At 55.1% G+C, this 20567-nt stretch overlaps 1 protein-coding gene across 2 annotated transcripts in view; it reads left to right on the forward strand.

Annotated features, from left to right (window-relative positions):
* The window catches only part of DLGAP3 (DLG associated protein 3), a 137700-nt gene that overhangs the window by 94355 nt on the left and 22778 nt on the right, over positions 1-20567 (forward strand). For both annotated transcript variants that reach the window (XM_038377985.2, XM_038377990.2), the window contains exon 2: positions 13600-14668. In XM_038377985.2, coding sequence (XP_038233913.1) covers positions 13640-14668 — 1029 coding nt within the window. In that variant the 5' untranslated portion in view covers positions 13600-13639. The remainder of the gene's footprint in view (positions 1-13599; positions 14669-20567) is intronic.

Here is a 20567-nt window from a genome sequence, read left to right on the forward strand (position 1 = left end):
CCCTCACTGCACTGTATTTTCACTCTGAATTTGTCAAGCTTCAACTTCCAGCTGTTGGCTCTTGTTAGACCTTGGGCTCTTCAGGCTAGCAGACAATTATCAAATTGTTGTTCCCTGTGGTAGCTACTTATAACCTGTGATCAAGTCACCCCTTAGCCTTATCTTTCCGTTAAATAGATTGAGCTCCTTGAGTCGATCGCTCTCAGGCAGGGTTTCTAATCCTTGAATCATTCTCGTGGCTCTTCTGAACCTTCTCCAGTTTATCAACATCCTTCCTGAGTGGTGGGCACCAGAACTGGATGCAGGATTCCTGCCACAGTCGAGATACAGAGGTAAAATAACCTCCCGACTCCTACTCAGTATTCCCCTGTTTATGAATCCCAGGATTGTGTTAGCCCATTTGGCCACTTGCAACTCATGCTCAGCTGATTGAACGCCATGACCCCCACGTCCTTTCAGAGTCACTACTTCCCAGGATAGAGTCCCCCGTCCTGAAGATGGGCCTGCATTCTGTGTCCCTAGGCTTACACGTTTTACATTCAGCCACCGCGAAATGCATATTGTTTGCTTGCGCCCAGCTTACCCAGCAATCTGGGTGCATGGGGCTGGCTTGTGTGTGGGATGTCCTTCCCTCATGATCTCTGTGTGGAGGCAGCCCTTCTCGCTACCTTTTCAAAACCTTTCAAGTGAACTGACCTAGATCTGCTCCGTGATGAGTTGGAGGACAAGGTTACAAGACCTGACAGCTGGGGTTGTGCTCACACCTAGTTCCCCCCAGCATGGCAGGGGAAACAAATGCAGATGCTGCCTCTCAAGCAAGTTCTCAGCTGGTGACCTGAGCGGGGCCCTCTTCAGAATCAAGAAAACGCCGATTGAGCATGTCAGCAGCACTTAGCCAGGGTCAGTCAGCACGGCGTAAGGCGCAGCTGAGAGGAGACCTAGTCTGCTCAGTGAGCCATAGGCAGGCACTGGCAATGTTTCTGGGTTCCCGAGGGTGAAGCAATTGGCCGGGACCTTTCTCCAACCTTTTGAGCTTCAGAAAATCTTGTTTAGCTCATTTCTTCCCCTTGTCTCTGGAATAAATCTGGTTAGCACTCAATAGCCAAGCCTCATAACAGCCCTCATGGGGGTGGGGGAGAAGAAACAAGGGGTCCCCCTTTTTTAGACATCACAAAAATAGGGTAGGTAAGTTTTCTACCCAACAAAGGGGGCTAGCGGCAGAGCTGGGATTAGAACTGATGCCCTCCTGGGTCATGGGCTGTGCTGCTCTGAAAATGCCACATGCAGAATAATCAGGTGTCTGGGATGAGCTGACCTCGTGGGGCTTCTAGGCCTGCATTGCATATGTGAAGGGGTTCAGAAAAGCACTTCAGTTTGCAGGGCTGATCCCAGTCTCTTGAGGTTCCTTCCAGTCCTACATTTCTAGGACTCGGGTGAAGTACCCAACTTCCAGTTACTAGCCCAGGAGGGCTTGTTGTGTCACTGGGGTCCACTCCTCATTTCTTTTTTTAGCTCTGCCCGCATGGATCTCCCAGGCACTCTCACATCATCCATCAAAGCTGCTCCTCGGTCCCAGAGAAGCTCAATGAGACATCCCCACGCCCCTGACAGATTTGGATGCAGCTCTCCACGGTGCTCAGCTCAGGGCGGGTCTCTCCTTGGCTTATGCACCGCCACCATCCTGCTTGGAGCTGGGTTTCTTATTCCCTGCTAGGCTGCACGAATGCAGCTTCTCTCCATTCCCACCAGTGGCAGGCTCCATGTGGCATCCGTGTCTGGGAGGGATGAGCGTGGTGTTGAGAGGCAGGGCTGGGCTTGACATGCCTGCCTGGGGAGCGGGGGCAGGAAAGCTTGTCACTGGAGGCCATGGCTGCGCTGCCGGGGGGGACTCGATCCTCACCTTACCAGCGCCTGCGTGCGCTCCTCAGCGACTTCCCATGTGCAGGGCCGGGTTCTGCTCAAAGCCCTAATGACCCTTATCTCCCCTCCCAGGAAGGTGCAGCACCGGGGGCTGATTCTCTAGCTTCACCTTGGCACGGCCCCGCTGGCTCCGCTCCAGATACCCAGGCAGGCGGGCGGGAGGGAAACGGCCTGTTATCTGGGCCCTGTGACTGTCCCTGAGCAGGGCCTGTCTGAAAACGGGGGTTGGATCAAAGTTTGTATCCAAAACCCAAACTCGCCCAGTGTGCACACGCCGGGGCCTGCCAGCCTCTGCTGGCATCGGACCCTGCCCGCTGCAGCTGTGACCCTTTCCCCATCCCCAGCAGGGCTCCAGCCTGAAAAGGGGCACAGTAAGGTAACCCTGGCATCCCAGCCCGTTCTGAAACAACCAGCTCACACTCAAATGCTCAAACATCCCCCCGTTGACCACTGAATGCACCAGCTGCAACTGCTGTTTCCGCACTCCCTTGGAGGTGCGGGTGTCGGGGGTTAAAAAGGGATTCTGCCACATGGGTGGGGGGTACGGCCCTGTGGCAGGGCTGTAAGGGAGCTAGTTCAGGGTCAACCCCCACGCTGCTCCAGTGAACCATGGGGTCCAGTTCTGAGCTGGTTGGGGTTTGGAGGCAGGGTTTCAAGCTGCGGGGCAAAGAGCAGGAGTCTGGGGTGGAATCCACACAGGAGTGGTACTGGCCTCCCACTGGGGATGCAGCCACCTGAGCTCCCTACCCGCTTCCATCGGTTTTCCAGGGGTGGTGCAAGGCGCGATCTGGGGGGCTCAGAGCATGTCCCTGGCTGGTGGGAATTGAGGCATCTCTGTGCAGTGCATCAGGGCACGCTGCTCCCAGAAATACAGCTGAGGGCACTGGGCAAAGGGACACATGGGAGATCCAGGGCGTGGGAGCTGGAAGCCTGGCGCACGAGATGCCGTGAGGGTGGGCTGGGAGCAGGGTTATATGGAGGGTGATTCTGGTCTCCCTCCCCAGGGAGTGGGTTTCCCTGGCTTTGCGCTGGGGCGAGGGAGATTTGCTTGGGGGCTGGGGTGTGTAGGGAGCTTCAAGGGGGCATAGCCAGCTATAATCAGCCTTGCAAAGCCTCCCCAGCCTGCATTACTTCTGCGTGAATGAAAGACCATGGCCATCAGGGTCAGGACACTGAGGAATCGGCCCCATCATGCCAAGCCCCTGCCTTTGGCCAGTCTGGTCTCCAGGCCTTTGTCCCCTCAAGTCCCAAAGCTGCCCCGTCCACCAGGGCAGTCAAACCCCATGGCCCCTTCCAACTGTGGCAGAGTCAGGGGGGGAATGGGGGGACCTCTCCCTCTGCAGTCCCCATGAGGGTGAAGGTGCAGGACCCCCACACACACACACACACCTGGATTCATTACAGGCTGAGGTGAATGTTCTTGCTCAGGACTCCTCTTCCCTGCCGCCGGCAGCTCTTTACGAGAAAATTACAGAGCTGTCTCACAAAGGCCAGGCCTTGCTTTGCTTCATTCAGTTAATTCCCTGGCATGAAAGCCCGCATGGCGGATAATAACTGGGGCTCCTCTGCTATTTTGACTCCGATTTTAAATATTGCAAACATGTAGGTAAGACGATTTGCTTGCTTCCTTTAGCGCTAGGAGATGATGCCTCTGCTACCTCCTACCCCAGCCCCCCAGCTCAGCCAGGGCACTGCAGGAGATCACAATAAATCCATGGCCTGATTCTTCAGTGGGTGTGAGGGGAGCACAGCTTTCTATTCTCAGTCATCATCTGGATTGCAAGAGCACCTAGGAAGCCCAGCTGTGGAGCAGGGCCCCACTGTGCAAACACAGAACAGAATGATGGGGCCTTTGCTAAAAGCAGAGAGGAGCTCCCCTTCCTTGCTCTGGTTTGGAGGACCACCTGCACCCCACCAGCTCTCCTCTTCCTTCCTGAGCACTTCCCCTCTTGTCTCAATTGCCTTTTCACCCCCAAGTTATCAGTTCCCCGAAGATCTAACCACTGCCCCTGTGTGGCACACACTGGCTTCTACTCTGCTCCAAAAGGACAGACCCTGACTACTTGAACTCACGGAGAATCTCCATTAGTTGTCGGCAGGGTAGGGCTTATGATGCACGCGGGAACAGTTGTGATTCCATCCAGAAGAGGGCAGCAGTTTGTTTTAATGGAAACCTCATGTTTTGTGATGAACCTTGGCTATAGGCGTCTCCCCTGCTGACGGACCCTTAAATTCCAACATTTCCCACCTGAGTTCAGTACTCGGGAAAGGCGCTGGGTTGGCCGATTTGATATTGTCCTCATTCTACAAGTCACCAAACAGGAGTGAGTCCGTGGCTTTCCTTGTACAGAGAAAGAACTAGAAGAACTCAGGTATCCTGGCTTCCAGTTTCCTGCTCTAACCACTAGGCTGAGATGCTTCACTGCCCCTCTCCCCTAACACTGGAAAGTGGCGTCGATCCGTATGGAAGGGACATAAGTGGTCCGAGAGGACAGCCCCAGCGATTGGAGGCTTCTTCCTGTTTACAGAACAGGCCCATCCCCGGCCTGGAGGAGTGCGAGGACTTCCATCTCCAGAGCCCATCTGGTTCTTCCGGGCTGAAAGCCTGGCCCTGCACCCCGAGGTGGAGGAGATCAGACTGGGGCAGTCAGGAAACCATGGCCCCAGAGCCCTGCTCGCCTGGTGGCCTTTGGACGCCGTGGCTCACCTTTCCGCTGAGTGAGCTGTTCAATGTGCAGCTCTGAAGCTAGTGCCGCTGGGGAAAGGGCTCCGGTGCTCGGAGCAGAGTCCCCATCTGGAAGCTGCGTTGGAGGCTCTTATTCCAGGGATTGCATCCAGGAGTCCCTCTGAGCCCCATCCAGGCAGGAGCCGTTCATTCTCTGGGTGCATCTTCCCGGCAGTGGGGAGTGGGCATTCCAGGGGGGCGGGCTGGGAAGCTCACCCCCTGCTGGAGACGTCCCCTCTGAGGGTCTCACGGCAGCAGCAGTGAAATCCATCCTGTGCTCTCCTGTGGCTAGCCGCTCAGCTCTGCTGTCCCTAATGAAGACACCGCGCCCTCCCCTGCCTAGCCCAGGGACCCTTGTGCCCCTCCATGCTCACTACGGCTCTCCAGATGGGAGAACTTGGATTTTCATCTCAGTCTTTTTCCCCATTGGTTTTTAGCCTGGGTTCAGGGACACTGGAGTCCCCTGGGCTGGGATAACCGTATGCCATAGCCAGCTGGACTACTGGTCCCTCATCCTGCCTTTGGCTGATGCCTTTGAGGTGGGCACGGTCCTCTGTGCTGTGGCGGGTTCCTTCCTGACCCTTGCAGGGATCAGCCTATGCCCTGGAGCATGAGATTTCACTGCCCCTTTTGGCCACCTATAATTGCCAGTGCTGTTAAGAAGTCAGAGAACCCAGCCCATGACCACACTATGGAATCTCCTCTGGGTTTTTTGCTTTGAATTGGAGATGGAGCAGAGCCTCGAAATCCAGATCCAAATGTCCTAGGAGTCTGGGGAATGAACCACAGCTCCATGCAAACCATGCTAGTTAGTGAGGATCTTTGGAGGCCCCAGTGTGCTAGGTGCTGTACAGAAGCACGATGGGAGACAAACCCTGCCCTGAACCATTTACAATCTAAATAGGCCCAGAGGACCCAGGTCACCCAGCAGGTCACTGGCAGAGTCTCCAGAACCCTAACCACGCTGCGTCCCTGCTGGCTGAGCTAACGGAGTAACTCCTGTGTCTCTGAGTAGCCAGCTCCAGCCATTGCTGGGAGCTACTGCTAGGGGGAGACACGGATCACATGCACTAAGCCGCTGTATTACACTTGCACCCAGGCGATCGAGGCCAGCTGCTGCATCTGAGTGCAGATCTGAGCTCCCCCCAGATCTGGGGGCGGTTCTGGGCTGGAGCCTCTCCTGTAATTGTAGCCGAGCAGGGCAGCTGGGTCGGCAAGCGGCTCGAAGCTTTGCTGCATAACGCTCTGCTTCTCACGGCATGCTCCTTCCCTGCGGTACGGCGTGCCCTCGCTGCTCGCTCAAGCCAGGTGGGGGGTGTTGGAAGCAGCAGCCGTTTTAATAAATAAAGAACGGGGATTCATTAAGGCAAGAGGATGGGCCTGATCCTCCTTTCGGTTTACACCATGCTCACGTCTGTGAGAGTCTTCCAGGCCCAATCCTCCTCTCAGGAGGATCCTCCTCTCAACCCCTGGCGACCTCCGTGGGGCAACTTGGGAATGGATGTGCCAGGAGGCCTGCCATGCGACATCTCCCTGGGAGGACAGCTGCCTTTTCTTTTAACAGGCGGCAGCTAGGGAGCTTCAGATGGAGCAATTAGGGAGCCTCATTAGTGCAGGAGTCAGATTGGGAGGGAGGGAAGCGGGACTGAGAGATCCAGCCTTGAGGATGGAGGAAAGGCGAGTGGAAAAGCGGCTTAGAGGAGCTGTGTTCCCAGGCGGTTTCATTCTCAGCCCCCTGTCCCTCTGGAGGCCTGTTCCGTCACCCTCTGTCATCAAGAGACCTCACTCCCAGTTGCCAGGAGTCAGAGAGATCCCAGGGGAGCCTGGAGCCATGAGCGTCCCTCTCCTGGCATTGCACCCACAGCCCTCCCATTGTTCTGCCAGCCCCCCTCGTGGCAAGTGGCAGTTTCTCCCAGAGCCCGAAGGCGGAGCTGAGTTCCTGTAGTGAATCCCTGGCCTGAGAAGTCGTGTGAAATGGGGAGTCGTTCAAAGAGAAAATTCAGCACTTGGGAAAGTGAGAGCTTGGCTAGAGCTTGGCATAGCCTGGGCACATGGGCACACAGCTCTGCCAATGTACCTCACTCCTGATCTGCAGCCCTCCCTGCAAACCCAGTCCTGGGCTGCCCAGGTACAACTCTGCTGATGCACCTCAGTCCCACCCCATATTGGGCCAGCCCCTCAGCGGGTGTAAATAGCAGTGGAGGTAGTGGACCTGGGCCGATTTGCATCAGCCGAGGATCCCTCCTCCTGGATTTTGCCTGAAGATTAGGAATCAGTTTTCTGATCCCATTTGCCCACTCCTAGTGTCAAGCCATGCTTGGCTTGGAACCACAGTGTGGGTACGTGACGAAGTGGGACTGTTCTTAATGTTTCCTCTGAATACTGTAGGGGTGCCTCAGTTTCCCCTATGCCTTTCTTAAGTCTCTAGGTGGTGGGATAAGGGGGTGTAATTGTTGCAGAGCAAAGGGCCAGGGTACATAAATGGCCAACACCCCCTGTCTCCTGGCAACTGATGGCATGGCCCTTCCCCCCTGCAAGGTGAGAGCTAAAGGGTTGGAGAACAAAGGAATATGGTGACCTCCTGGTCCCGGGAAAGGGACAAAGCCCAGAGGAGGAGGAGCTGGAGAGTGAGTCATTTGAGGGTGGCTGGAGACATGGAGTGAAGAGCAGACGTGGTTGTCTGGCTCACTGCCCCCCAAAATGGATCCAGCTGAGGGGTCCTGTTCTCTGTACCTACAAGCTCTGTTTTAGACCATGTTCCTGTTATCTAATAAACCTCTGTTTTACTGGCTGGCTAAGAGTCACGTCTGACTGTGAAATTGGGGTGCAGGACCCTCTGGCTTCCCCAGGAGCCCCGCCTGTGTGGACTGGCTGTGGGAAGCGCACAGAGGAGCAGAGGATGCTGAATGCTCCGAGGTCAGACCCAGGAAGGGGGGAGCCGGGTGAGCTTCTTGCCCTGAAGACAGGCTGCTCCCAGAGAGGAGACTTCACCAGAGTCCTGACTGGCTTCGTAGGGAGCAGTTCCAGAGCATCACCCGGGGACTTCGTGACAGGCTCTGAATCTCTGTAAACAACTGCAATGTGAACGGGCTCCTCCCTTCATGTTACGCCCTTGATCTGCATCAGACTCAACTCCCACCACAAGTTACCGCGAACGGGATTTAAGCGGCTGAGGAAGGTGGCTGCAGCTAACAAGGGAAGACGCCGGCTTCCAATCCTCCCTTTCGCTCTCTAGGAAAAGCCACCTCTTTTGCAATTACCTTTGTCTCAAGTACAGTCTACCTTTCCTAACGTATGATTTGAAGACAGGTTGCCCTAGGCGCCCTCGCTAAATATGCTAACAAGAGCGCTAATGATGCCTGTTAATTAGCCAAGCTACGCTGGAGAATAAGTAATTTCCTCATTTATAGTCATAACAAAGCCAGCCCTCTGACGGGTTCTAATGAGGTAAAAAATACACACGCAATCCCCCATGCAGACCCCATCGTGCGTTCTCAGTGTCTCAGATGCAGGCTGTTGCCGCGTGATCGGAGACCACATGAATCTCACACTCTCTCCAATGCAGAGCTGCTCTCTCAGCACCTTCAAGGGGAGAACCTGGACCCAAAACAGTGGGGCTGGCAGATATTCTGGATTCGCCTCACACCCCCATCATTGCTGCTTAGTTTTTAAATGCCTCCTTCTGCATTTTCCTTGTTGTTAGCTGTTTTAAGTGTCTTCCCTGTGCTGTCTCCCTGCAGCTCCAGTTCGTAGAGGTATAGATTTTCAAGCCAGAAGGGATCATAATGAGCATGTAGGCTGACCTCCTCTCTGACCCAAGGCATGAAACCTCACCCAGTAATTCCTGCATCGAGTCTGCAGCGTTGGTGGAGCTACAGCATATCGCTGGATTTAAAGACTTCAAGTGACAGGGGCTCCACCGCATCCCTCAGGAAGTTGGCCCAATGGCTAATTAGCCCTCACCGTTAGAAAACTCGGTCTTATTTCTCTGCCTTCTGCTTTTGGCCACTGGGTCTCATTCTGCCTTTCGCTGTTACATTAAAGAGCCAGCTGCTATCGGAGATCTAGGAACTTGGAGACTGATCAAGTCACCTCTTAACCCTTCTCTTGGACACACTAAAGAGATGGCGCTTCTCACGTCTCTCGCAGGGAGGCAAGGTTTCTCTTAGCTTTTTTCTGAACCCTCTCTGATTTGTCAGTATCCTTTCAGAAGCGTGAATGTCTGGCCTCTGAGCCAGCCGATGGTCCCGGGGTCCGTGTTTCAACCTTGGATGCTCCGAGGCCTCTTTGGCTCCTCAGCTCAGCAACTAGGCTCACAGGCGGAGCTGGTCCCCTTTGGAATTAATGGCTTTTAAAATCTCACTCGGAAGCTCTTCATATTAACAAGTCAGCTGAGTGACCAGGTGTACTGGTCAGACGGAGCCTGTCCTGCTTGCTCCCTGTAGCTTTCAGTTTCTGGTTAGCTGCTGTTAGGATAGGGAGTGGATTGAGCCGATAGAGAACGTGACTTTGCAAGATTGAAGGGATTGGCAGAGCTGTATGGGGAGGCCAAGGCTGGAATAGCAAGAGAAGTTGCAGGTCAGGTGAAGGAGCATTGGCAGAGAGTGTGTGGGAGTCCATGGCTGAAGCAGCAGGGGCTGAAGTGGGTCAGGATTGAGGGGCATTGGCACAGCTGTGTGTGGGGAGCGCTGGACTGGAACAACAGGTGGAGTTGTGGGTCAGCACTGAAGGCTATCAGCAGACCTGGGTATGGGACACTTTGCATTTGACTTTTATAGCTTGCAAAACAGCTGAGTCAAGACACTTCAGGCAGTTTTCAAAAGCCATTGGAAAAAAATGTTCTTGTGGCATCTGAATTGATTTGTCCAATTCATGCTTTGTGGCACTCTAAGCTGTCGAGCAGCGTATCCATAAGATATTGCCGCTGCAATCCAGCTGTCCAGCCCATTCCGGGGGAGGCTAGCGTCTGTCTGTCCTGCCGAGAAGATGTGTTGCCATGTGGCTTTTCTTCCCCTTTTTAATATGGGTGGTTTAATATTTATTAATAATTAAACAATGATTTGTGTTCTGTAGGCTCCCACACGAACCAAACCCTGAAAGATCTGCTAGGGGAATAAGGTGACCTTGTTTCTTGTGTCTCTGGAGATGGCGCTTTTATTTTTTCATGAGCTGCTCGAACTAATCATTAAAAAAAGGTGAAGGGGAGAAAAGAAGCAATGAGGTTGACAAGATTTACTAAGCCAGTTCCCCTCCCTCAGTTGCTACTGCGAAATATTTCAGGGTGAGGAAAAATACCCTTCCCCATTGGTGAAATTCACAAGACCCACGAGCACAGAGAGATGATGTGACTTGTCCAAGGAGCCTGTAGCAGAGCTGAGGACTGAAGCCCAGTTCAGGGACTGAGCCATAAGACCACATTTCCTCACTGTTTTCCTGCTTTGGGAAATTTCTGCCTCCCCTTCTACTTTGCTGGCAGTACCTAGCCCCACTACTCGATCTTGCATCGATCTGATCTGGTTGAGTAACTACTGGCTGAGTGGTTTCAGGCTGGGTTGGTATTTGGATAGGAGGCCTCCAAGCCCTGCTGGATCAGTAGGATCCGTTTGAGCACAGAGCCCTAGTTTGGTATAAGAGGGGAATGGGACGCAAAAGCAAGCTCTCCCTGCTTGTGGTCATTAAAGAGCCCATGCAGTGATAGGGTTAATGTAATCTTATGCCCTGCCCAGATTCCAATGGGGGTAATTGCATTGTGCTTCCTTAAATGCCCCTTGTAAGGGGTATTCTCCACCTCTACTCCTAATGATACTTAGCATATAGAGCACTGTCTACTTCAAAGCATTAGACCTCCATTAACTCCTGTGAAGGAGCATCATTGTTCTCAAGATGAGATGGGAGAAACTGAGGCAGAAAGGTGGTGAGTCTTGCCCAAGTCTAGCATTAGAATGGAGGGCCTGTGGATTTCTAACCCTCCAGACCACACTGTCTCTCAAACAGCACATGCCGAAACTCCTGTGTATAGGGAGGCAGTATTGCCTAGTGGCTAGAGTGCTGCCTTGGCATTCAGACCTGAGTTCTATCCCTGTCTCTGCCACTGGCCTGCTGGGTCACCTTGCATAAATTACTCCCCCCCATGCCTCAGTTTCCTCATTTGTACAATGGGGATCATGATACTTTGGGGATCAACTGCTTTGAGATCTATTGATGAAAATTGCTATATGAAAGCTGAGTATTATTATTATTAAGCAGATGCCTGTTCTGTTTAACAAACTGTTGTGAGTGATTTGAAAAGTGCTTTGGGATCCTTCTGGTCGAGAGCCAGGGTATAAAGATACACACACACAACACCTTTCATCCCAAACGCTTTACAAGGTATCCCTACGGGTCCTGCCTTTCACCCCATGGAAATACCGTCACCTCTAGGATGGAACATGGCAACTGTTTAACAGCACTCTGCAACATTACTCATCGGTTTAGGACAGGAAGTGAAGAAAGATCCCAAATTCACTTGGAACTGCAAGGAGAATGGCAAGAGTTAGACTATAGTGATTCAGTTTGGCCAGGACATTGGGGTCAATGCCCTCTGCTGCTGGGAAAAGTGCCCTGGGATCCTTAGTGGCAACATGGGGTCAAGAGCTTGGTTTTACATCTCAGCCAAAACCCAACCCTAATGAAAGAGTTACCCAAAGCACCACTACGTCTTCCAGGAGTGCTACTGCAGGAGTGCAGTGGTTTGGGCAGTATGCTGGAGCATTATTTTTAGCAGGACTGCTGGGGCATTGGAATCAATATGGATTCAAGAGGGTACAGTGTCCCGTGGTGACTCATCATCATGCCCTATAACACCATGGCTTTTCCATCAGGGCCTCCCATACACATACTGGTCTGGCCCACCCTGGTAAGCGTGGGAGAGATGGAAACATCACAGCTTAAAGCCGCATCGCTGTAGGCTGCATAGATTGCTATTAGGGCTCCCATTGCTTCTGAGCGTTCTCATTGGTAACCACAGGGTGTGGCATGGAACAGCTGTTCCCTGCAGCCATGGGTGTGTCTGGACGCAGTGCTGGGGTAACAGCTTTGAGTCAGGTGAGCACGTTGCCTAGCCCCAGCCAGTGCCGATTCATGTCCGTCCCTCACCAATGTATAAGGAAATAATAATAATAATAAAAGCAATGTGAGAGAAATGCCAGGGCCTCCTCAATCCCCGGGAGACTGTTCAGTTCATGGCTCAAAGCCCATGAGACAGCCTGTTAGAGGAGCCAGGCCGTTTGGTTTGAGCCTCGTGTTGAATAAAATGCCCTGGGTACAATTTAACTTTCTTTGCTCAGTTTCTTTCTTCTTTTTGTTTGCCTGCTTTGAATGGGGAATGGCAGGCACTTTGATAAATGGACTGATAGGTTCCTGAGGTTTCAAGGTAGCTTCTATAAATACCTCTGTAACCTCCACTGGAACACGGCAGAAGTGCCATTTGGACGGCTTGATTGAAGATCTGCAGGTAGAATGAGGATGGATTGAGATTTCATATCACAGTGGGCCCTCTCTCTCCTCTGACTCCTTATTTCAGCACATTATAAGCCACGTGAGTAGAGCTGGTTGGAAAAATGCAGAACCATTTTCCACCGGCCGGTGCAGTTGTGATTACATCAAAACGCTTAGGATTAAAATTTCATCAAGGAGGAAAACCAGGGGTGTGTGTGTGGTGTGTGGGTGTGGGTGTGTGTGTGTGTGTAAAATGTTCTGACAATGTTGAAATGTCCGATTTTGACATGTTGAACTGAAATCTTTAGATTTTTCATTTTGAAATGACTTTTCATTTTGATCGTTTTTTATTCTGTGTTCTAGTATGTATTATAGTAGAACACTGACCAAAATCACAATCACAATGAAATGTTTCAATTGATCCAAAACACATTTGTTTTTTAAAAACAATTTCTGTTGTGGAGACCTTTGAAATTTTCGGGGTTTCTTCTGATTGGGAATGAAGCTAGATTTTGAAATCTCAAAATCCTTTCGATTATAAGAACCGCCATACTGAGTTAGACCTACTCCATCTAGACCAGTGTCCTGTCTTCCAGTGCTTCAGTGGGAATGAACAGAACAGGACAATTTATCGAGTGATCCATCCCGCTGTTGTTCAGTCCCAGCTTCTAGCAGTCAGAGGCTTAGGGACACCCAGGGTTATGTCTCTGACTATCTTGACCTATCCTTTGTGAATTTACCTACTTCTTTTTTGAGCCCGGTTAGACTTTTGGCTCCACAACATCATCTGGCAAGGAGTTCCACAGGTTGACTGTGTGTTGTGTGAAGAAATACTTCCTTTTGTTTGTTTTCAACCTGCTGCCTCTTAATTTCATTGGCTGACCTCTGGTTCGTGTGTTATGGGAAGGGGTAAATAGCTCTTTTTCTCCACACCATTCCTTATTTTATACGCCTCTCTCATATGCCCCTCGGTCGTCTCTTCCAAGCTGAGCAGTCCATGTCTTTTTAATCTCTCCTCATATTGAAGCTGTTCCATCCCTTCTCTGCACCTTTTCCAGTTCTAATATCTCTTTTCTGTGTGAAATGGAATGTCCGTCCTGTGCTGGCTCTGCACGTGAGCACAACTTTGGGCTGGGCTCACAGACCTGCCTTACTTGGAGCTCACTTTTCAGCACCCATAACTTCGCCATCCTTTCAGATGTGGCTGGCGGGTGCGGTCGGGTTTTTAGACTCGGTGGGCCAGGCCTTTGGCTGGTGTAGCTGGGTGCAGCTCCATCGAAGTCAGAGGAGCCGTGCTGACTTACACCAGCTGACGGGTGGGCTCATAAATTCTGCCCACATAGAAGGGTGGGTACAGAGACGCCACCGACCCTTCTCCACATGGGCAGGTTGAAGGTGCAAAGAGACGTGGGGCTCGGAAACCTGCCCAGGTGCCAGAGGGATGGGAGATGGCTAATGTGTCTGTCCTGTCTCCGCAGGGGACCCCGCAGGAATCATCCGGCAGAATGAGGACGTTCCATGCAAGGTTCTGACATCATGAAGGGCTACCATGGGGAGCGCAGCCAATCACAGAGCTCCACAGGGCACCCATGTCCCTGCATCCCAGAGGACTGTGACCAGCCCATGGAATACATCCGCCACGGCCAGGAATCCAGGCAGTCGTACCTCTTCAGCCCCAGTGAGCCTTGTTCTTTGGATCACCGCTACTGCCCCTCTCGGAGCCCGGGGATCCCCGCCGAGTGCCCAGCTGGGCCGATGAGCCTGACCGAGCCGCTCTCTGCCAGCAGCAGCACCTTCCCCAGGATGCACCATACGCAGCAGCAGTACGACTCCTGCGACGAGTGCATGGCGGCCACCCACCCCTCCAGCAAGATCAACCGCCTGCCCCCCACCCTGCTGGACCAGTTCGAGAAGCAGCTGCCGCTGCACCATGACGGCTTCCACACGCTGCAGTACCAGCGGGCCAGCACCACGGAGCAGCGCAGCGAGAGCCCCAGCCGCATTCGCCACCTGGTCCACTCCGTCCAGAAGCTCTTCGCCAAGTCTCACTCCCTGGAGGCCCCGGCCAAGCGGGAGTACAACGGCACCAAGATGGAGGGCCGGGGGGATGGGTACCACCATCACCACCAGCACCACCAGTCCCGGCACGGCAAGCGGAGCAAGAGCAAAGACCGCAAGCTGGACTCCCGGCACCGGCCCAAGATGATGGGCTGGTGGAGCTCTGACGACAACCTGGACAGCGACAGCAGCTACCTGGTGTCCGGCCGGCACGCCGTGGACCAGGGCACCCAGTACTGCGTGGATGCTCCCGAAAGTGCCTTCAGAGACTTGACCTTGAAGAGTCTAAAGAGTGGGGGGGAGGGCAAGTGCCTGGCCTGCGCTGGCATGTCCATGTCGCTGGACGGCCAGACACTGAAGAGGAGCGCCTGGCACACCATGACAGTCAGCCAAGCCCGGGAGGCATATCCCAGCTCGGGAGGCAGCCAGGAGAAAGCCTTGGTACTGCAGGAGGCAAAAGCCAAAGACAGAGGCTACCATTACCTTCAGGTGAGGTGTGCACTGGGGGGGAGGGCTGGCTTGGCTGGTGGGGCGCGGCAGGGCGGAGGGGGGGAGGGCGGTCAAGCCTGCAGGAGTTGATTGTTGCTTCCCGTCCAGTCTGGTTGCAGTGTCTAGAAGTCACTCCGCCCTAGCGCAGAGGGCGGTCATCATCAGCGCTGCGTCTCCCAGTCCTGCAGAGAGCTAGCCAGAAGCAGCGCTGAGAGCAGGTGTCCCTTCTACACTAGGGCTTGCAGCAATGGGAATGCCTGGTAAAAACACCCCAGCACAGACAAGTCTCTGGATGCTCTTTGACCTTCGTCAGGGACCTTCATCATCTCCCCTCCGCGCACACGACACCCCGTGCACACAGGCAGCTTTCGGCAATGGTGAATTGCAACATCCGCTATGAGCCTGCAGCCATGGGCTGGGCTGCCGGCCGGACAGGCTGCTGTGGCCCTAACCCAGGAGTTGTCTCTGAAGCGCCGTGCGCTGTTGCACAGAAGCACGATGCCCCCGGGCCGTGGTCGGTGGCTGCTGTGCCAGCCTGTGATGCTCTGATGGGATGCCCAGGGGCAAGCTCCCTGCCCTGCATTGTGGGAGCAGGGGAGCTGTGTGGCGGGGCGTGCGGACAGGGCTGGACTCACTGCGCTAGGCTGCGGTGAACCGTGGAAAGCTGGAGAATGTCCCTGTGTGGCTGACACCCAGGACTCGGGGCTCCCGGAGCTGCAGGTCCAGTGGGCTGCTGCCATCTATGGGCTAGAGTCCATGGTAGCACGTAGAGCCTGGGAGCGAACGGGGCGGGAGGCCGGGATGGGATGCAGAGAAGCTTGGGGTGTGGGTCCAAACGGGATGGTCCTGGCCTCCAGCTCCCTCCTGGGCTGGAACAAGGAAGCCCCAGCTGAGGGTCTCCTGCTTCCCAGTGACATAACCTGTGAGACTGAAGCCAGGTCCTGAGCCAAACTCAGAACAATGGGCCTGAACTATCCGCCCCTCATCCCTATGCAGGGCTGGACCCAACCCCACTCCCACTGCCTTCCACACCTCATATCCTACCCTTGCCAACCCCCTGCCCCGCACACACCCAGTGCCCCTCACACACACTTCGGAAGACTTTGCTCTGGGTGCTAATCCTGCTGCTCAGTCTTGGTTTCGGTTTGGTCCCACCTACAGCCATGTGGGCAGCGGGTAGTCTCCTGCCTGCCCTCCAGAATCCAACCTCCCCCCCCCGCCCTGCTTTGACCCACTTGGCTGGGGCTTTGGTTTGCCAAGGGGTGGGGGTGGGGTGCTTCTGTCAGGGGAAGGACCACGCCCAGCCAGTGCCAGCCTTCTCTGCTTCTACTCCCGCAGCCTCAGGGCCTGCAGGGCTCTTGGTGGTGGGGTGATGCCTCCTCTGCATTGGGCCTGTGGATTGTTCCACACGTGACCATGTGGTGCAAAGGGCAAACAGTCTGGACCTGGCACTGACTTAGGGTCATCAGTCCTGGCTCCTCCCAGTTTCAGTGGGGGGATCTCCCTGTTCTAGACCGTAGGGTATTTAAGGGGCCTGAGATGACTGGGTCTCTCCAGGTATCATGTGGTGATGAGATTAGTGTGAGGGCACTGCAAGGTGATACCATGTGCAAATCCTGGCATTGTTTCATCCCAGGATGCCAGGATACCATGCGACTCCTCACACCTGGTATGCTTTGGTAGTTGCTGCTGAACCCTGGGAAACTGAGGCACAGAGCGGCAAAGGGACTTTTCCAAGGTCACTCAGAGAGACCTGACGAAAAGCTGTGTGTAGCTCAAAAGCTTCTCTCTCTCACCCACAGAAGCTGGTCCAAGGAAAGACATTACCTCACCCACCTTGTCTCTCTCATATCTGTGACCAACCCGGCTACAACCGTACAGCCTGCAGAGAGCCAGCAGCAGGAATAGAACCCAGGAGTCCTGACTCCTGTTCTCCTGGTCTGAAGACCAGGCTTCACTGCTTCCGCTGCAAAGCATGAGTTTGTCCAACGCCGTTTCCCCGGTGAAATGGGTCTGACTTTGGGAAGGTCACTGCTAAGCAGGCATGTGCCACCACCGCTCCTGTGGCTTATCACACCAGGCCCCGCGGGGGGACACTTCCAGAGGTGTCTCCCGCTAACCGCAAGCACAGCTCGCTTCTGTTCCCCGCTCCCCTGCTGAATTATTATTATTTATTGATCTGGACTGGGCCTGTGGTGAGCTCCAGAGCACTTAGCAGATTCCCAGCCTCTTGCCAGTCTGGCGTCCATGTCCCCGGCTCCCTCCCGGGCTGTCCCTGCAGCTGCAGTTCTCGGGGTAGCAGGTGGCTGGGGGAGGTGGGGGATGGGCTTGTGCTTCAGGGCTTGAGCTGGGGTCAGAAAATGGGAGTTCAACTCCCTCCTCTGCCCTAGGCATCCAGTGTGACCGTGGTCATGTCGCTTAGCCTCTCTGTGCCTCAGTTCCCCTGCTGTGGAAGGGGGGTGATATTGCCTCCACTCTCCCACCCATGGTCTATTCAGATTGTAGGGCAGGGACTGTCCCTCACTATGGGTCTGTACAGCACCTGGCACGCTGGGGCCCTGAGCTTGGTTGCAGCCTCTAAGTACAAAATGGAACACCCTACCCCGCTCCTTCCCTGAGGCCCCGCCCCCTGCTCAGTACATTCCCCCTCCCTTGGTGACTCGCTCTCCCCCACCCTCACTCACTTTCAGAGGGCTGGGGTAGGGGGTTGGGATGTGGGAGGGGGTGAGGGCTCTAACTGGGGGTTCAGGCTCTGGTGTGGGTCCAGAAATGAGGGGTTCAGGGTGCGGAAGGGGGCTCTGGCTGGGGGTGCGGACTCTGGGGTGGGGTTGGGGATGAGGGATTTGGGATGCAGGAGGGTGCTCTGGGTTGGTGGGGGCTCAGAGGCGGGGCAGGGGGTTGGGGCTCAGGGTTCGGGTGTGGGCTTACCTCGAGCTACTCCCAGTCAGCGGCGCAGTGTGGGGGGGGCTAAGGCTGCCTGCCTGCCTGCCTGTCCATCCTGGCACTGCCCTGTGTATGCCCTGGAAGCAGCCAGCAGATCTGGGTCCTAGGCAGGGGCGTGGGGGGCAGGAGGCTCCATGTGCTGCTCTTGCCCACAGGCATCCCCTCCCCCGCTCCCATTGGCTGGGAACCCAATGGGAACTCCCAATGGGAGTGTGGAGCTGATGCTCGGGGCAGGGCAGCGCACGGAGCCCTATGGCTCCCCCGCCTAGGAGCCAGACCTGCTGGCCGCTTCCGGGGCGCAGTGCGGTGCCAGGACAGGTGGGGACTAGCCTGCCTTGGTGCCGCAGCACCGCTGACTGGATTTTTAACAGCCCAATTGGCGGTGCTGACTGGAGTCGCCAGGGTCCCTTTTTGACTGGGTGTTCCGGTCCAAAACCAGACACCTGGTCACCCTCCCTCTAAGCAGTACTGCCATACCGATAGCACGTAGCAATGTCACTGCCGTTGGAGTGTAGGGCAGACAGCGAGGAATATGGTGTCCCACTGACGCCAGCAGCGGAGATTTTAGGAAGGTGAAAGGGGATTGCATGGGACTGCCCAGCACTAGGGGAAAAAGGGTGATGGGGCTGACCCTCAGTGACCCAAATGGCCAGTGGCACAGTGCCCCCTAGTGCCGGGGGGCTCACAGAGACCAGGTGGGAGGCAGAGAGGGTGGGGAAAGGGGGTGATTGAATGAGCTGGCTGAGAAGGGCACAGAGGTTCTCCGCCCTTATTCTTAGTGGTGGGATCAACGCTCATCTTCACCCACGCACCCTGACAGCTGGCTGGCGTTGGCTGCTTTTAATGAGCGCTCGCCTTTCCAAAGAAAGCTCCCCTCCTCCTAACGTGTCTTCCCGAGAGCTTGTCTCTGCCAAACCACCTCTCCCTCCGGCTCTGGCAGCTGGAGCAGGAGGTTCGGATCAGGTCCTGCTGCTTTCAAAGGACGCCTTTGCTATGGCTGGTTCAGAGAGTCACCCCACCTGGCTTCCTTTAAATGTGAGTCTAGAACCAGGCAGAGCCAGGGCAGATACAGCATGTGGATAGGCATGTGTCTGGCCACAGAAGGGCGGTCGGTCGGTCAGTCTAGCTAGATATAGCTGTATGGGTGGGGGCGTAGATAGCTTGGTGATGAGCCAGGGCTAGCCCTCACCCCGCCTGTGTGACGGGTGGTGAGAGCTGGGTGTGTAGCTCCGTGGCTGTCTACCATCCCCTGGGACTGAGCTCCTCTCCTCTGGGTTTGGGTTGAGTGGGATGGGATCCAGGACCTGGCTTGGTTCCCAGCTTCCTGCTCCTCCTAGCCTGCCCCCCTTTTCCCTCTCCATGGTGGCAGAATCGGGTCCAGTGTGTTACAAATGTGCACAGGGTCCTGTCCCAGCTCCCTTACGGAAGCTCCGCTCTTCAGTACTTCTGCCTCATGCTCCTCTGAGTGATCCCCCAGCCCGCCCCAGTTCCTGAGAGCTGCTCGGTGGCGAGGCACAGAGGGGCAGGGTGGAGCTGCTTGCTCTGCTCTGTGCTATGGGAGCCCCAAGACCAAGGTGATGGGCTGGCAACTCGGCGTTTGGGACCTTTCAGCGGCTACAAAGAGTTACTAGTGGCAGCTTGGTGACAGGGCCACGCCTCATGCCATGTGTTTAAAAGGTTGAGATGGCTGGTCGGGTAAAGCCCTGGGAGGATCACAGGTTCAGTTCCTGCACATGGCCTTGCGCTCCCATGGACCTCCCCGGAGCAGGATCTAGGTGCGCACTTTTCAGCCCCTGCTCGGGGGAGGAGATGCTCAGCATTGCGTCCCCTCCCCTAGTTGTTTGTAGGAGGGGGGCATAGAGAAGGGGACTTGAGGACATCACCAGACGATGCCCTTGGGGATGGGAGTTAGATCCTGAGGACAGAAGTTGAAGCCCTGGGTTTCCCATGACCTGCTGATGGCGCTAAGGCTGGTGGCATAGCGCCCCCTAGTGCCACGCTGGGGAGCTGGCTCTGTGCAGCGACAGAGGGAAGCCCCTCCTCTTGCTGAACCACCAGCAACTCTTTCTGCATCTGCCTGAATCTTCCCTGCAGCAGGGGCTCAGAGCAGCACTATCAGTCGCTGGCTGGGTGCTGTGAATACCCAGCCTGCTCTCCTGCTTCAGCCGGGGTTCTAGCCGGCACCATCCACCCACGGATTAGCTAATGGGAAGGGTGGTGCTGCGGGTCGCTGTGCTTCTGGGAACAGGACTGGCTCTTTGATGGCAGCTCCCCTGTGGCTGGGGAAGGGCAAGCACTGAGCTTTGTAGGCCCTTGAGGGTATGTCTACCCTGCACCCTGAGCCCGGGCTCTGACTCAGGTTTGAGCCACAGCCCCCCTTCCGTTGACACACAAATCAGTCTGACCTGGATTAGCCAGCACTTGGGACCTGGGTCCTAGGATCCTGCCTGGGGGTGAGTCTCAGTCTGAGTTCCGCTGAGACTTGGTCCAACTGTCATTTTGCAGTATGGACGCAGCTCAAGCCACAGCCGAGTCAGAAGGTCTGGCCAGTGCAGTATGGACGCGTCAGCTGGTCTGAGACCCAGGTCCTGCAATTGTAAAACTAGGTTCGCAATGCAGTGTGGACGCTCCAAGTCCCCAGGCCGGGCCCCACAGACCCAGGTTCACAATGCAGTGTGGATGCATCCTCAGAGGGGGGCCATTGTCAGGCATGAGGACTCAGCCGAGAGCGAGCCCAGCTGGAAGCTACATGTTACTCTTCTCTGGGCCAGCGCGAGGCTGAAGTGGCTCTTTCTTGCAGCTTTGTTCCCCGTTGGCTTTGCTCTCCCCAGTGTTCCCACAGTGCCTGGCGGTCCAGCGCCTTGATGTTTGCGATTAGAGGAGAGTCAGGCTGTAATAGCCTTGTCCTCTAAAGGCACAAAGCAAAAGGCTTTTATTTAAAAAGGGGACAGGAATC

Source organism: Dermochelys coriacea, chromosome 19 (genome assembly GCF_009764565.3).
Source record: "Dermochelys coriacea isolate rDerCor1 chromosome 19, rDerCor1.pri.v4, whole genome shotgun sequence".
Lineage (NCBI taxonomy): Eukaryota > Metazoa > Chordata > Testudines > Dermochelyidae > Dermochelys > Dermochelys coriacea.